Source organism: Camelus dromedarius, chromosome 1 (genome assembly GCF_036321535.1).
Source record: "Camelus dromedarius isolate mCamDro1 chromosome 1, mCamDro1.pat, whole genome shotgun sequence".
NCBI lineage: Eukaryota > Metazoa > Chordata > Mammalia > Artiodactyla > Camelidae > Camelus > Camelus dromedarius.
The window spans coordinates 70,468,720-70,486,880 of NC_087436.1; the positions used below are offsets into that span (position 1 = coordinate 70,468,720).

Sequence of the window (18,161 nt, forward strand, 5' to 3'; positions counted from 1 at the left end):
ATCACCACAGGGAAGATGCTGAACAGGGCCAGCTCCACAAGGGTCCCTCATGTTGCCCTTTTATAACCATGAACACCCCACTGCAACCTCCACCCACCACGCCTCTGCCTTCTCTACACTCTGGCCACTACTAGTCTGTCCATCACATCTAAAATTTTGTCATTTCAAAAATGTCATATAAATGGAACCATATGGTATGTAGCCTCTTGGGATCAGCCTTTTTAAATAGCATAATCCCTTGGAGATTCATTTAGTTTGTTTTGTTTGTCAATAGTTTGTTCCTTTTTATTGCTAAGCAATACTGCATGGTATGGGTGTACCAGCTGGTTTAACCATTCACCTGTTGAAAGCCATCTGGGCGAGTTCTAGTCTTTGGCCATTACAGAGAAAGCTGCTGTGAACATTCCTGTACAGGATTTTGTGCGAACAGAAGTTTTCATTTCTCTGGGATAAATGCCCAAGAGCACAAATGAACTTTTAATGCAGTTTGTAAATCCAGACCAGAATTATGTTTGGCCTGACCCTGCTCCGGATTCCATTTTCACCTTTTATGCAGTCTGCGGTGTGATGTGGCACGGGGCTGGCCCCCACGTCTCCCTGGCCCAGGGCCTGTGTGAATCGCCAGGCTGACTGGGGCGTGCCTGAGCTCTGCGCAGGGCGTTTGCTTTGCTGTGTTGCCGCCTGATCTCTGGGACTCCCCTCTGCCGTGAGTCAGGCTTATCGCGTTTGCCACACTGATGTTTCTTTTCCCCAGCATGGAGATCTGGAGCTCCAGCAGTCTCCACGGTTAAGCTGCCAACTGCGTCCTTCTCTTTTCCTCCCTGTGGGACTGAAAGGCTCTCTCCGCATGGGGACAGTGCAGTGAGGAAAGGAACAGTTGCGGCTTGCCCTCCGCCCTTGCCCTCCGCTTCCCTGTAGTGAACACATGTTGCCAAAAGATGGCAGTGCTCTTTGCAGCCTCTGTGACCACTCTCCCCTGTCGCCTGTGGTTTGGAGAACGGATACTGTTCTTGCTTGATGTGTCTGTTGAAAATGTGGACCACAGATTTTCCAAAACAACAAAGGCACCAATAAAACACTGTGTGGTTTAAAAAGTTTGAAAGAAAACATTACATTTGCTAGTGATTTGTAATGAAAATGGTTCCTGACTTCTTAGAAATGATTTGAATAGGAAACAGAATTTGGAGATGTGTGTGTGAGTGTACAATTTTAGATATCAGTACTAATTGTTGAATTCTGTGTGGCTCCTGGAAAAGCGCCAGGAGAATACTGATTTTTACCTCCCATCTGATCTATGACCAGCTGAGTAGCAGGGACAGCCTGCATTTGAGCTCAGAGACCTGAGATTAACACCTTTCAGTCCTCAAGTAAAAGCCCTTATGCACAGTGTAAATATAATTTTCATGGCAGCAACAGCTAATAGTAATGATCCAACCCTTCGCTTCCTGGTATTTGTCCACTCCCCTGCGCGCATGACTTCGGTTTGTGAGGGCATGTGTGTAAAGGACTGTTTAAACATTTGCTGTGCACAGGAAAGCTGCTGTAACGTGAGAGAATATGGGGTTCACTGGCTGTTGTAAACAGATCAAGCTAGTTAGGATAAAGGAGGTGAGTTTGAATTTGAGGTTAACGAGCAAACTTTAAGCTGTGTGCACGGAAAGAACCAGCGGTGTCAGACTCAGGTATGGACTTGCTAACAGCTGGAGCTATTCTGCTCCCCGGGGTGCCATTACCTGGTGCCTTTTTGGAAGTAGTCAGAAAGCCCCACTACTCATTCAATCTACACACAGCCTCTTTAGGTGGAGAGCAGGGTGTGGAGAGAGGGTTGGCCCTGGAAGTGGGGCTGTAAGCCCTGAGTGGATCCTCTATGCACAGACCAGGGTGCCAAAGTTGGGGAGGGGTTTGAGAGCGGCTGCTGCCGTGATCGTGCAGCTCAGAACACAGTCGTGGTCCTGGGGTGACAAGGGAACATGTGGCTCCACCTTAGGCAGCAGCCTTTTTGCTGCTAGTGCATCCTTTGGCAAAAGCCTTAGGTTAGGAGGAGAACTGCTCTGCATTAGTTATAACCCTGAAACCAGATGCTGTTGCTATAGAGACGAGTGTAATGCTACCGTGGGAGGCAGGAGAGGGGAGGGATGGGAGAAGGGAGTGGGGAGGGCAAGTGAGGCGAATCTAAAGGCTAGCACACCAAAGACCTTCAACCTTTAGCAGCCCTGTGATGGGCAGGCTTGCATTCTGAAACTTGTGTGCTGGCGGCCTGCCACTTGCTGACTGGCTGGGTGGCAGCTGCTGGCGCTGTGTGGACTAGCTGGTGAGCACGTTGGCAGTTGGCGAGGGCTCTGGGGGGTGGGAACTCAGAGGGGTGGAATGTCGATGGGTGCCCGAGGCCCAATGGCTGACAGTTTTGCACAAATGTTTCTCGTGCCGGGCTTAAGTCACCCTTACAAGCCTGTGTGGTGATTAGGACCGGCCGGTGAGAGCCGGTCCATTTGGCAGCAGATTTGACATGTGTTACAGTGAAATCACTTTCGTGTCCTAGAATAACGGAAGATAAGAGAAGTCCCAGGTTGGTTGGGGCTTCCGAGGAAGGGGTCTAACTTCTCCTGTCAGAAGCCCTGCTGAGGGAAGGCAGCATGGGCCCCGTGTGGGTTTTACACTGACTGGTATGACCCTTATCCCCGTGATGCTGGTGAGAAGCTTCCAAGTCTATTCTGAACTTTGCCTCCCGCTGGCGCTGTGCACAGCCTAGGGAGCCGCTTAGAAGCCTGCGCCTTCCCTTCTTTGTTTTCTGCGAGTGCAGCTCGTGTGAAAGGAACTTTTTAGAATGGATTTGGGGACCTGATTAAGGACTCGATGAGTTCATTCCTTCCTACTGATAAAGGGGAAAACTGGTGGGGTCAGACGGTCATTTTAAAAGATATCTCTGTCTTACTAATAATAGCAAGCAGCCGCTGAGAAGGTCTGGGGGAAGGGGACACAAACCCAAATAACTGACGCTTGTGGCGTCAAGAGGAAAAAGCGCCGTGAAGCCCCTGTGCCTGGCGCAGGAGCCCAGATGTGCCAGGCCGGACCTGCTCTCCGGCCAGGGCTGCGCTGGGCGTGCAGGCTTTGTATCTTCAGTTTGCATTTTCTTTTTCACTTTCTACAGGGGAAGAGGCTGCTGACAGAAGCTCTGCATTGTCCATCAGAAAGAACTAGGTTTCTCATTACTTGCTATGTATAGTCTTGGAGGGAATGTGAAATATGTACCAAAGAGCCAAGGAATGCCCCCAGCGTTATTCGCACTCTGACACAGACGGTGCTTTAGTTATGCTGGGTGGCTTTCTCCATCTAGGAAGCGGGCTCTGGGCTGTAATATTTGTACGGTTGTTCAGTTGTTCCTGCTTTCTTCCTTTACTTCTGCTTTGATTGTTTGTTGCATGCGATTTGGGGAAGGGCTTAGGTGCAGAGGCTACACATTTTATTTAGGGAATATGTGGAAAGTCAGTAGACCACTTTGGGACCAGCTTGATTCATGGTGGGGTGCAGAAATGATGTTTTGCAGGAATTGGTGTTGGATTCTGTAGGTCGATAGGACTGGAAAGCATTTGTTCTGAGAAAAAACGTGGGCTAAACTACTCTTTGTTTCCCGAAGGGAAGACAGTTTTCTGAGTGTCCATGCAGTAGTCCAGGCTCCAGGCTTTGCTGTGTTTCCAAGGTCTTTGAAGGAATTTCCATGTTAAGCTGTCATACTCATCTAGGTCCACAAGGGCTGTAATACTGAGGGGTTCTTGCCCCTTGGACAGAGAAAGCAGATGTGATTACACCAGAGCCTTTGTCTGTCTTGCTCAGCACTGGATCTCCAGTGCCAGCAGGGTGCCTGGCGCCCAGTAGATACCCAGCAAGTATTTACTGAATGAGTGAATGGGTGGAGGTTTGTTTCAGGTGCTTTGATTGTCATCACCAACAACCTCCATGTCGCCAAACCCAAGTTCTTCTCTGTTTCCATCTTTCTCAGCCTCTTGGTAGCCGCACGCTCTTCCTTTCCTAGCTTCCCTGACATCACTCTTTCCCGGTTTTCCTCTCACCTCATGGACTGCTTTTGTTCCTCTGCTCTGCGTGTCAGTGTCGGCATGCCCGGCACTTGGTCTTAGGTCAACGCCTCTATTTCTCTGTTTTCTTCCTGGATGATTTCATCTGGTAATAGCTTCAGATACCAGCCTTATTCATCGATTTCCCCAATTCTTATCTCCAGCCCTGGGCTCCTGAGCTCTAGACTTAGACATATAGTGGTGTGCCTGACAGTTTCTCTTTCATGTATAGTAAGTATTTCAACCATAAAGTGGCCAGAAAAGAACTCTTGATTCCTCCCCCTACACCTGTTTCTCCACAGTTGGTTGAAATAGTTTCTTTTGTCTGAGATAGTTTCCTAGTTTCTTTTGTCTCCTGACTATGCATTTCTCACATAGCAGCCAGAGTGATCCTTTAAAAGGCGAAACAGCTCAAGTCACTTTCCGTCTTAAAACCCTTCTGGGGCTGCCATAGCACTTCCGCTGTGTCCTGCAGGGACCTGATGGCTTCCAGTATCGTCACCTCCCATTGACCGTCCGTCTCTCTGTCCAGCCTCACTGACCTCGCTCTGTTCCCGGAACGTGCTAACCTTCTTCCCACCTTAGGGCCTTTGCACTTGCTGTTCTCCTTATTTGGAATGTCCTGCCCCCAGATCTTCAGATGTCTGGTTCCTTGCCATCATTTTTGCCTCTGCTCAAATGTCAACTCGTCAGAAGCCGCCTCCGAACCATCTCATGCTAAGTAGCCCCTGCCTTATTATCCTCTTCGGCAGAGCGCTCCGTGCTCTCTAGGATCACCTTGTTCATCTATTTATGATTTGTTTCTGGGCAGTTTTGTCTGCCTTATTCACAGATGTATTCCCCTCCCTCTGAAGAGGGCCAGGGATGTAGCAGACACAACATAAATGTTTGCTGGATCAGCAAATATGCTGGATCATTTAATCTTCACGGGAACCAGAAGCTCAGAGAGGCTGATAACTGACTTGACTTCTCAAGTCTTCAAGGCATTTGCTTTTTGCTATGATCCTGACAGCTGAGCCATATCCTGTTCGCATTTAGTTTTATAGTTTTAGTTAGAGTGTAGAAAAGGAAAAAGACATACATCAGGATGCACTTTCGTGTATAAGGCCCATACCCCTGAAATAAGATATTCTGTAAGTTTCCAGAAGTAATAAGTTTCTTCATGGCATTGTCCACTGGTAAAGTCAAGGGAAAAGAAAGAGAAGGATGGACGGAAATATACCTTTATTAAACACGTAACAGGTGCGAGGCACAAAACTGAGTGCTCTCACATCTGTCACCTAATTTGAATTGCAAAGCAATCCTGCCAGGCTGATATTCTGACCCCCAATTTTATAGATGGAAAAACTGAGGCTCAACAATGTTGGATACTTTGCTCCAGGTGATACAAATACTAAGTTTTAGGGGCTAGGTTTTTTAAACCTGGGTCTCCCTGACACCAAATTTCTGACTTTTTAAGCTCAGATGGTTGCTTTGTGAGATGGAAATACTCCTAAAATAGAAAGGAGGGAAATGTGAATTCAGTGCTTCTCCACGTAGATTATAACAAATATGGGAAGCACAAGAATACGTTATAGAGACAATATGGAAAGCAGACCTACGGGATTCAATGCCTGAGCATATAATTGGATGAACAGAATACAGAGTGAACATTTGGTTCTCTGGCAGAGCTCATGTACGGTATGACATAGAGCAGCTGTCCCCAGAGAAAGTTCTTTGTTTCTAGATCCGTAGGACACAAGCAGCATTTGAGCAATTCGGGATTTCTTTCTGCTTTCACTATAAATAGAGTTCATGGAATTCTGTATGTCAAAGTTAGTGCAATGAAAAGGAGTCACAGAATATGGAAATAAACCTTAACTCATTCTATAAAGTAGAAACACGTTTGGCATCGGGAGGCTGTGAAAACGCTGTCATTACTTGGATGGATTCTGAGGTCTTATTTAGCATATGAAATTGCAGAGGCGATCCTATTATGTAAGGAGACAGGAGGACAGCATAATGTGGCTACAAAATGAGGAACTTTGTGCCCCTTGGGGAAGAGTTAACAGGACAGCTATACACAGAGAGAGACATGGGATAAGAATGTGGAAAATGAATGAATGAGTGGCATATATATGTGACCGTTGCCGACGCCGGGTTGCTGGATAATCCTCAGATGTCAGATTTCCGTAAGGCCAACATGTGACTCAAAGCTTGCCACTCAACAGAGAATACTGGGCTGTGCTGGTATTAAGAGGCTGGCTGGAAGCTAGGCTCCCACTGTGCACTAGCCTAACTCCCCGCCGCTCTCTGTGTGTGGGTGGGTGTGCGTGTGTGCGTGTGTGTGTGTGTGTGTGTGTGTGTGTGTGTGTGAGGGTATACATTTTTATGCAGTGGGTGTTTAAAGAGCTGAGCACCGAAGCTGGATTTCCACAAACGATCATCACGAGTACTCCAGGCACACCAAACTTCCTCTCTTGGTATTTTTTTCTCCTTTCATCTTTTTTTTTTTTTTTTTTTTGGGTGCAAATCCCAAAGGAGAGAACCCCCGGCATCCAGCCTGGAGGACTGAGATGATTTTCTCTCACCTGTCCCCGTGGGTGCCCTCTCAAGGTTAGGACCGAAGCTATGTGGGACCGGCATATTCTCCAGCACCAGCTGAGAGGAGCTGAAGGAGCGAAGGAGCAGCAGACACCCAAGGCGGAGGGACTCTGCCCCGTTGACATGAACAGCGGCTTACAGGTTCACCTGCCCAGAAGCTGGGCAGCATCTGGTGGCTCACTCCAGGAGAAGTCTGAGCATTCTTTTTTTCTTTTTTATTACTATAGGATGGAGGATGAAGCTGTCCTGGACAGAGGTGCTTCCTTCCTTAAGCATGTGTGTGATGAAGAAGAAGTAGAAGGTGAGCCTGACGGGTCTGGGGAAGTGTATACGTACATACCTATGTCTTTGTAATAGCGCGCATGCATGGCACGTAGCTTGTATTTTTGAAGTTAGAAACCCACGGTTTTCTGTGGAGCTTCCTTAATCTCCACATTTTGCTTCAACACAGAAAGTAATTCTTGAGAAGTATACTGGCCCATCAGTGTCTGAATCAGGGTGGTCCTGCCTGGCTAATAACAACATCCAAAAAACAGGGGTCTTACTTTAAAGCAGGTGCCTATGTCAGTTGTGCCTCTCCATCAAAACTAAATAATTTTGCCTGATAATATTAACCACCTTCCAATGACTAATTCAAGGAAGCTGCTAGATTTATATAAATGTATTTGGCAGTATCTTCTAAAATTTTTCCTTATTGCCTGCGGGGTAGAGAAACAGATGTTACGGAGGGAGAATGATACCATTGCTGCAGGAAACATGGGTCTAAGCTGAGGATATAAAGAGTGGTAATTATGGCTGCGTCTCAGTTAGGAAAAGATGGGCAAGCATTTCTTCCTTAAAAAACCTCCAGGACCTCTTTTGCTCATGTTCCCCAGTGCCAGCTACAAACCAGGTAAGAGTTAAATTTCAGCTGGTGCTGGGTGCTTTCAGCGTGCCTTTCCTTCTCTCTTCTCTTGACTTAGCAGTGATTAATTGATAGTGAGAAGGTAGGGCTTAATTAATATTTATTAAAGTAAGTATGTGAAGGCATCACAGATACACCAGGTGTCACTAATTTTCATAATGACAGTTTGAAAAGTAATCAAGGTTCTAGACAGTACTTAAGAGTTCAGTGAACCTTGCTGGGGAACCATGTCATAAATTCTGCCCTGTAAAATCACCCAAGGAAGAGTTCGTATGTGTTTTGGACACTCTAGTCAGATTGGTACCATCCAGTAACTATTTAATGTCTACTAGAGACTGGGACTGGGGAGTGGGTGGGCTCAGGTAAAAGAGGCTGGGTCCTGTGTGTTCTAGGGTGCCGCTTCAGCCAGGTCCCAGGCAAGGGGTGCTCCTCTGGCACCTGGAATAGTTGGGATAGTGTGGCTGAAAGGTTTCCTTAGTAAGTTTCTTCAGACCGTGTCGTGTTGGAGGGCTGGTCTCTCCCTGCACCTCCCTCCTCCCTCTTTCCTGTGTGTGTGCTCTTGAGACTGACTAATAAGAATTTGATGCCTGCATTTCTTAGGAAAAAGGAAACCGCAATATTTTCTTTCATATTGTTTTATGGGTTCCTTGCACTTTTACAACATGACTGTGGGGAAATGCCAAGTTAGTGAAAGCAAAATAATAAAACTTTTGTCTTAAGAGTCTTGTAACCCATGATGTTAAACCTCCATTGTGGTGACTCTGTCACTGTCCCAGTGTCAAAAAGGAGATAAGAATCTTAAAGTTATAGCATATGAAGATAAGAATTAATGTAGGATTGAGCAAATACCGTATAATTTCAGGACAGTTAAGGTAGAAAAATCAGTGAGAAAGCTTGGGGATGAGATGTACTCTGTGTGTGAGTTTGTATGTGTGTGTGTGTTCCTTGTGAATAGCCTTCTAGCTAACTTCACAGGAGATATAAATCGTTCTTGAGTTTGTAAGGTCTGTAGGATTGACAGCAGTCTATTAAAATAGAATATTATACATGGATTTCTTAAGGCTTTGACTAAGAGGTGTATTTCCTGAAGTTTTCCCCTTGATTTTCAAGTACAAAATTAAGACAACAGGGTAATGAACAGCACAGAACCCTGGAGTCAGGTTTCTTTATGGAGAAACAAAAGACAAAAAGTGGCGGAAACATCTGTAAAATTGTTTGGCTTTGTGAGGATTCAGCTTGCCGCGTGGATTTTGTGTGTTTTCTCTTCTGGTTAAGACTGTGTTTGAACGATTATGTTTCATGTCGATTGGAGCTTGGATTAATCACATGTCTTACAAGACATGGCTGCTGGTGGAGGATGGTTGCTCGTGGTCTCATTGTTTTGTGGAGGTGATCCAACAGTATGGCCTCCTTGTAGTGCAAGTCATGAAACTGTAGTCAGGGCCCTCCCCTCCGACTCTCCCATATCCTCACCTCGCTTCCCCCGGTAGGGGTGGGAGCACTTACATTTTACAGTTACTCCAGGTGAAAGTGTAAGGAAGTTGAAATAGAGATGGGTGTGACGGCTTTATCTATCCATGGTCCCAGTGGTTGAGAATGAAGAAACAGATGACTTGACTGTCAAGAACTCTAAGCAGGATTTCGAGTGGGAATGTTTTCCTCAAGGACATGAGTCTGTCTCATGTTTTCAATTGCATAGAAAAGAGTGTCTTTGAGGGAGAGCAGGCTGTTATTTCTGTTCCAAAATAGCTGAGTTTCTGGTACATTTGTGGCAGGCGTTGGTGCTCCGATTTTAAGGATCAAATTCAAAGGGCAAGGAGCTGGAACACCTAACATTTCTTTTATCAGACATATTTCCTTTTATCCAAGTAGTTATTTCTGTTGCTTCTTGGATAAACATGGTCAAAGTATATTGCAGCACCCTTGGCAAAAGTAAACTTAAGATAAAACTTTGTTTTTTAAAATAATTTGCACAAACAAGATGCACTCCCATTAAATGATTATTAGGGTGACCTCCAATGACTCTAGTTACTCTGAAATGTTTATACTTTAAAAGTTCTTCTTAAGGTCACTCAATACGGGGTGATTGGATCGGCTCAGCCTGGAGGCCAGGGCCAGATGCTCCCTCACAGCTCTTCCTGAGGCTGTGGTTCTGAGGAGAGGAGAGAGGCTGAGATTGCCAACCCCACCTTCAGTTCACCTGGTTCAGCTTTACTCGCAGTGGGTGGCATGACATTGAATCCACATTCTAAAGACTCAGTAGAAAACCATCAGCTGCAAAACTCACTAAGAGGAGAGTGAGTCAGAAGAGGAGTCACCTTCTGTTTAAATAATGAATTTATCCATGTGGGGTATATTTAAAGACCTAAAGCTTGTTTTCACATAATTTGTCTTGTGCACTTGTGTTACTGGCTTAAAGAAATACTTTTTTTCTTTTTGTCTCCCCAGTTTTTAATTGAAGTATAGTTGATTTACAATGTATTAGTTTCTGGTGAACAGCATAGTGTTTCAATTATATACATACATACATTCATATATATATATATATTCTTTTTCATTATGGGTTGCTGCAAGCCACTGAATATAGTTCGCTGTGCTGTATAGCAGGACCTTGTTGTTTATCTGTTCTGTACATAGTAGTTTGTATCTACTAATACCAGCCTCTCAATTTATCCATCCCTTCCAACTTTGTCCCCCAGTAACCATGTTTGTTTTCTATGTCTGTGAATCTTAAGGAGATACTCTTGAGAAAGAAAACCAAGTGTCAGTTTTGACCTTTAAAATAGAGACTTTTAACATCTCTTCTTTCTTTGGCTACTTTATACTGTGTGTTTTTTTTTGGGGGGGGGTGCGTAATTTGGTTTATTTGTTTGTTTATTTTTAGAGGAGATACCTTGGATTGAACCCAGGACCTTGTGCATGCTAAGTATGGGCTCTACCACTTGAACTATACCCTCCCCCCATACTGTGCTTTTTAAAGCTAACATTTTTAGTATGGAATGGTGACTGTGGGTAAACATTTAAAATTTTTCACGTCATTTCAGATATCACATTTGTTTCTGTACCAAAAGGCTCCAGGCCCAGCCCAGGCATTTTCACAGAATTGGTCTGTAGATGACAAATGAATGTTACCAGAGTGATCCTGAAATGCTGACTGTGAGGAACTAAGTTTTCACTTCAGACACACTTAGAGGAAACAGGCAAATTTTGTTGGGTGAGCCGAGGTTGAGATGGCAAGAAAGAATCCTAGGTAGCTCTTTCCAAACAGAAGGAAATCTTATGGATATTTTATCCTTTAAAAAGTCAGCTAAGATTTGGGGTCTGTATGACGTAAACAGATTACTTAATATTCTCATATTTTGCAATAGGGGAAAAAGAGCAAACTCCACCTTATCCTTTGAGATAAGGCCTTGGCTCTGCAAGACTAGGTAACTCCCCAGCCAGCCTTGGCAACTCTGACTTTGTGAGGAGGGGCCTTTTCTTAACATCAAACCTAACCAGCAACTCAGGAAGCACAAAGTACAGCAAGACAATATTGGCTGAAATGGGTCTCCATTTCTGAAGTTTGATCAGTGTTCTTACTAAAAGCCATTATGATATTTCATGGGGTTTTCCTCTTTCGTTCAAAACCAAGTCCAAAAGGAAGTGTGCTCCCATCTGTCCAGATGGAAGAATAAGTCTACAGATTTCCATGTCTACGGATGGACACTGAGAGAGAGAGAGGATTGTTGAAAATGCATGGAATTTATGGGAAGATTATTTTTAGGGAAATAAAGGTGAAAAAGTAAAGACAGGGTCTGGAACAAAGTAGACATTCACTAAATATTTGTTAAAGGAAAGAGTGAATAAATGAATGTATAAATAAACTAAAGCGTACATAAAATTACTTTATATAATCCTCTAAAATCTTTGTTTAAGTTTTTAGTTAGCAATTTGGTTCCCTTAGAACTCAGTCGAATGAGGTGATAGTCTCTAGTGATCCTCTTCTTGCTGTTATTCCTGCTTCATTTTACAAAGATCATTGATGTCTTTATATCGTTTGTATTGATAAGAAGAAGCCCCTAAAACATCTCCACCTTATTCTTTTTCCTTCTTCTGCTCTGTATTTTGAAAAGAGAGATGAAATGGTGAAATGGTGGCTTTTGTCTGTCTGGAGGTCAGGATCTGAGCATTTTACAGACTTGAAGTCATCAAGACTCAAACCTGTTTTTCACTAGAGGATATTATGATGATGTATTTATGTGTGTGGGAGGAGGTGGTATTCTAAGGAAAAAAATGGGGCCTGCTGGACATTTGTTAACGATGACAATGGTCAAAACGTAACTGCCGAGAAGGAGTGAATGAAAGCCTATCGGGTGGGGAGGCAGGGGCCGAGTCCGGGCCGCGCTATTCTGAGCGCTGGACACAAGTGTCCGGTTGCGTTTTGCTGACCTCCTCTCTCCTGTTCACTCTAATTGCTCAGAAACACTGTGTACAGAGGAAATACTTGGGCAAATATTGCCGAGGGAAAAGCCTTCTTAAAAGAAACAATGATTCCACACACTGGAGCGCTTGAAGGAAACGCGGTGAGGTGTTTACGGGCTGGTGCTTGAAGGGCAGCTTGGGTTTCCCAGAGCGGCGGAGCCCACGCCGACCTCTCGCTGTGTCCGGCCTCTTCCTCCTCGGGGCCTCCGCTGAAATCCCTCCAGAGGCCCTGCAGCAGGCAGCACCTGGCTGCCTGGCGCCTCATGCTGTGTCAGTGAAGTTAAATATTTGTGCATGGATTTCTTGAGCTCCGTGATAATTCTGTGGGCTTTTGAAACTAGAATCAGACATCCTGCCCCCAAGTTTTCCAACTGTAGAGAATTTCCTGATGGAAGAGTCTGGGCCAACGCCCTCTGAAGCCACTTTCTGTCCTGGGTGTCTACATTCTTTTATGGCAGTAAACTTCACAGATTGAACTTGGTACTTGTTGTGTTTGACAAGGATCCAGAAATTCTAAACTAATACACTTGGAGCAGTTTTGTCTATGGTTGAGTTTCTTTTTTCAAGGCTTCGTGTCTGCTCGTATTTTTGAGACATATTGTTTCCTATTTATTTGGGGGAGTCTCTATCCCTTGTTTTGTTCATGTGTTGTTAAAGCTGAGCGGCTGGGCATCAGTTTGGGAAGAAAAGTTTAAAACGCGCTGTATTGCTGCAGCATGGCATAAGTGAAGGATGAAATTCACTGTTTGGATTTTGGATTTCTTGTTCTGTAAAATGAGAATAATAGATCATGCCATTCACCATTGAACCGTTTGGATAATTACACGTTACCTGTTACAATGTCACAGCGCTTCATGTCCAGTGTTCCAGTGTACAGCATTGCATGTTACAGTAAGAAAGTGTTGCTGCTGTATGTGACATTAGGAATAGGAATGCTCTGTACCATACCACTTTCTGTTCTTTTGCTTTCTGATTGATAAAGCCGCACCAATAATTTTCAATGATGATTATCACTCTAAAAATTGCAACTGACCTAAATGTTTGCTATTTGCTTAATTCATTTCTACCAACGTCTATCCCTTGCCTTCCTAACCACACTTACCTACTGCTTTTTGTATTGGAAAAGGCAAAGCCAGAAAGGTTTTCCAAGGCCAGCTGTCTATTTCTCTTTGGACTTATTCTGATTCCCTTTAAGGTCCGGATGTTAGGTCTGATTTTCACAGTTAAATGGCTCTGATACATATTTCCCCTACCTGTGAAATTGCCTCCTTTTACAAGAAGAGGCATACTAAGTATAATTGCATACAGGGTAAATTACAAATGCGTGCTTATGGTCTAATAAAGCCTGCAAAGTTGCTTATTCTGGAAAACAGATTTAACTATATGATACATTTCCACCAATGAGGAGAATTCAAGGCTCTATTATATAAATATCTGTATCTATCTATCTATATAGTATATAAATATATTATATATATACATTTTTTTCTTCCCCCTCTGCAGCATAGACTAGAATATGTTCCCCAGTGGCTGTTATATAATTTGGGTGCCAATTTAATGAGATTATGCAATAGTATAGAAATAATACTAAGTATTTCAACCTGAGCTAAGTATTTCTCCATTTTTAACATTACAAGACTCAGAATCATTGGGGAAATAAAGCTCAGTTGAGGCTCTCTTGGTGCTGTGGTGAGCATGCTTGTGGGATTTTTTTTGTTTTATTTTACTTTTCTGACTGATCGCGTTTAGGGGACTGAGGTGAGAGCCTTCCATGATGGGAGTTCACAGGAGGTTCCAAATATTGTGCCCCTGAAGCTGCTGATTGCCAGGTGGGATGAAGGTGAAGGTGGAGGGGTGGTGAGTGACATCCATTGAATCAGCAGTAGAGGAGACTTAAATAACTCCCTTCTCTGAATAGCTGCAAAAGCTTTTAAATCTGATTAATTGTTTCTACCTTTCCACGGAGTTAGAATTAGAAAGCAGCCACCCTGAATGCTATACTCAACGTGTTCACCTTTCCTTATACCCCGCTGGCTTTGAAAGGAGAACAGATGCTGCATAAACCTCTTAGGATATGATTTATCTGACTCCTCATGGTGGGAACTTTTGGAAATCAAAATGGGTGTTTGAATTTTAGTAATATTGGGCAACATATCAACTTTAGAGGGCTAGAATCACACATTCATAGATAGGCTAAATCATCACTTCATCTTCCAGTTGATTATTAAATTTTATTTAAAAAAATGTTGTTTGATTTATTTTTTTTGTAGGGGGAGGTAGTTTGTTTATTTACTTTTAGAGGAGGTACTGGGGATTGAACCCAGGACCTCACACGTACTGAGCATGTGCCCTACCACTTGAGCTATACCCTCCCCCTGATTATTAAATTTTCAACAAACAATTCTACCCCTGCTGAAAAATAAAGACAGTGTCTTGGATGTAGAATGAAAACTCATAATCAAAAAACCATGGATACATGTATTTGGCAAACTCAGTCAGTATCTGCTGGTTGAGGTACTTTTCTTCAGTCCATGCTGTGTGTTGAGAATGTCGTAGAGAACCAGGCATCTCAGGACCTATTTCTGTTCTTGGCTCTGCCCTGCCTTTCTGGGTGACATGAGGCCAATTATGCTTGTGTGGTTACATTTCCTTCAGGCAAAGGGCAGTTAATAACCTATCTTCTTATCTACCTACTAGAGATGCTCTAAGGAGTCTTGGAAAACACCAGAAAAATACTTTGGTACTAGCAGTAAGCCAATGGCGAATTACTTAATTTCTGAGTCTCAGATTTTCATGGAAAGAAGCAGCATTGGTGCTTCCTTCTCTCCTAGTTTTGCCAGGGATGTAAGTCAACTGATTTGAAATCCCCAGGATGAACCCTATCAATGTAAGATATTATCTTCCCTGGATATATTCCTTGCATGTGATTTATCTTTACGCTCAACACCTTCTCAGCAGTGCTTGCTGCGACTGCAGAACGCTTTCAGACTGCTGGTACTGATACCTGGTGATCAACAAATTAGTTGATTAATATTGATGGTGACTCTCCTTATTAACTTTAACTGATGGACAGTGCCTTTATTATTATTTTTTTTTTCTTTAAGCTTATCAAAATGGTAGGAACAGTTGCAGCGGTAAGCTCTGATATGTTGCTTTTCCAGGCTCACATGTACCATTGCAAGTGATAACATATTCCAATTAGGACCACAATTCATGTGCAGTCAAATAAACGAGTCATTATTTAAGGACACAGGTTGGTAGATATGACAATTTGGAGAGTGTATCATGTACATGGGTGAATTTACGTGGGAGACTAAGGAATGCATCTCTCACAGAGTGACAGTGAGCTGAGACCTAGAGGGTGAGGAGGATTAGCTAGGTCAGGAATGAGGGAAGACTCCCAGCGCTGAGAAAGAGGCAGGCCTGTCTGAGAAGCAGAAATAAGGCCTATGTTGCTGGACCACGTGAACCGGGAGAGGGTGGCCCCAAGTAGATGGAACCCAGATAATTTGTGGCCTTTTTTGCTATGCTAAAAATTTTGAATTTTTTTGAATGTGCGCTGGGGAGCCATTGCAGAGCATTATAAGCAGGGAAGTGGCAAGACAAAAATTTGCATTTTAAAGAAGATCTCTCTGGCTGGTGGATGGAGAGAGTTTCCCAAGAGGGCGAAGGTAAAGGTGGGGAGACTGTTGCTAAGATTCAACTGAGAGATGATGTTAGATTGGAGCAGAGTGGAGACAAAAGAGATGGGTTGAATTGCCAGGACTTGCTGATGGACAGATGGGTGGATGGACATGATTGCTTCTGGATTCCTGCTATGAGTGATTTGGGAGATTTGCGTGTCATTCGTCAGATGGGGAGTACTGTAGGAAGAGTAGTGGAGGATGATAGGAGTTCAGCTTTTTGAGTTTGAGGCCCCTGTGAGATATCCAGGTAGAACTCTAAAGCAGGCACTTGGCTACACAAACTGGAGCTAACAAGGATGGGGTGGAGATGTAAGTTTGGGAGTCCCAGGGAGATAGCTAGCATTTTAAGCCATAAGAGTGGATGACATTACCAAGGGGAGAGGACAGAGTGAGATGAGGATTGAACTGGGCTCTGCTATGCCAACGTTTGAAAGTAGAGAAGGAGCAATCACAGAAGTCAGAGGAAAACCAGGAAGAGGGCAGTGTCTCTGAGACCAAGAGAAGAGCATTTTCAATAAGGAGCCAGTGACTGGCTGTGCAGAGTGCTACCTGGAGTCAGGTAGTTGGAGGTTAAGCAGTAGTTAGTGGATTTGGCAGGAAAAGGTGATTGGTGGCTTTTGTTAGCGATCTGGATGGCATGGTTAGGAAAGAGTCAAATTGGAGTTGATTGTAGAGTTTCCAAGGAGAAAACTGTCATCATAAGTTGAGAAGGCACTTGGAGAAGTAGTAGAAAACGTTTGGCCTTTCTCTGTGTGTGCTCCATTACATGTAACCAGTTAAAATATTTAGAATTATTATAGACTTTTTGGAGCTAGAAAGGATCTCAGAGAAAATGTAGCTCAACATTCTCACCTTACAGACAGAGAGATGAGCCCTGGAGAGGTTAAAGTGATTTGCTCTCAGTAACACTGAGAGTAATTGGATAACTAGGATGAGGAGCCAGGCTTCTTGACTTCCCCAGGGCAGGACTCATTCCAGAAGAGTGTGCTCGACTTCTGGTTCCTCTGGAGCAGGAAAGGAATTTGGAAAGGGAGATGGATGAGAGCTGGGAGGAGCGCCTGGGAGAATAGGAAGCGGGAAGAACTAAACGGAGAAGAATAACAGGTGTTGGGAGAACTGAAGAGAAGGTGAGCGAGAAAGAAGACACAAGCCTGGCTGGCTGCATTGTTTGCATGACCCCAGGTGCTCAATGGGAGGACAGATGTCACAGCCAGAACATTTTCTTATTCTGGGGCAGTTTATGGAACTAAGGGTTGTGTATTTAAACCTGTCTTTCTGTGATTATAAGACAGAGACATTTTCAGAGAACTCCTGAGCCCTTTTTGTCTTCTAGGTGATTGCTAACCCGAAGGATTAATCCTTTTTTTTTTCCCTTGTCTGTGTTTTGCAGACAGTGGAAAATGGGGGCCAGGGAGGTGGAGTCTGGTACCAAGGTAATGGGAAAATGGGAAAGGAAACCTTTTATAACCAACCAGGAGAACCAAAAGTCCCAGCCTCTACAGTGTTAACTATTTGGCTCTAGTTGGCTCATTGATAAATGAAGAGGTTGAGCCAGGTGATGTTAAGGGTCATTCCAACTCTGAAGGTACGATTAGGTGCTGCTGTGAAGTGACTGACATGCTTCTCTTTTCTGGATGCGTGTGGAAAACTAGAGTCCTGAGGTTCTGGGATTGGGTTTAACTAGGCTAATTTAAATCTCCTGTGGCACTTTCTCTAGTTCTTCGTCATTGTTTTGGCCCCACAGCATTATCCACGTCTCATTTCCCTCTATACAAGTGTGTGAGAGGAGGGAATGATGCGAGCTAGTGTTCAGACGTTTGATACCTGATCAGCCGTGAGTGCACGAACTATATGGCGGATTATCTGTCTATAGCGACTAAAGACTCCTCTTCCTATTGCCGGCCAGGACTTAGGCCAGTGCTGAAAGGGAAGGCAGAATAGAGTCGGAGACGAACAATGTGGTTAGAATGAGAGTGTGAATGTGTGCATTTATGTGCCTCTCTAAGCGGCCTCTCCGGCTGCAACTGCAAATCCGGTTGTCAATGACCGTTGGATTAGCCATTGTTTTCTCCCTTCCAACCCTACTTCCCATTCCGTTGTGCAAATGGTGACCACAGGAGAGTTAATGGGAACTGTCAGTTCTCTGTGGCTCACAGGTGGATTTTGTCTGACTGCATGTGTACTGCACGGTAAAATTCTCCAGCTCTTTTGGGGTTCTAGAGTGTCAGGATGAGTGGAGGGAGGGGTCACCTCTTCCTGCTGGGTGGCTCCTCTTTGCTCTTAGCACTGCCCTGCCTGGCACTAGCCTCCCCAGACCTTTTGGCTCCACTCTGCCCCATGCAGTCAAGTTACTGAGCTTATGGAAGGTGTTGCCTCTGCTGCACAGTTAGACTCTACATACTGACTAAAACAGCTGAGCCAAGGACCAGTTAGACTCGGTCTAAAGTTGGCTGT

At 44.2% G+C, this 18,161-nt stretch overlaps 1 protein-coding gene across 4 annotated transcripts in view; it reads left to right on the forward strand.

Annotated features, from left to right (window-relative positions):
- The window catches only part of SLC4A4 (solute carrier family 4 member 4), a 310,190-nt gene that overhangs the window by 36,076 nt on the left and 255,953 nt on the right, over nt 1–18,161 (forward strand). For all 4 annotated transcript variants that reach the window (XM_064485250.1, XM_064485254.1, XM_031470303.2 and 1 more), the window contains exon 2: nt 6,881–6,954. In XM_064485250.1, the coding sequence (XP_064341320.1) occupies nt 6,882–6,954 (73 nt within the window). In that variant the 5' untranslated portion in view covers nt 6,881. The remainder of the gene's footprint in view (nt 1–6,880; nt 6,955–18,161) is intronic.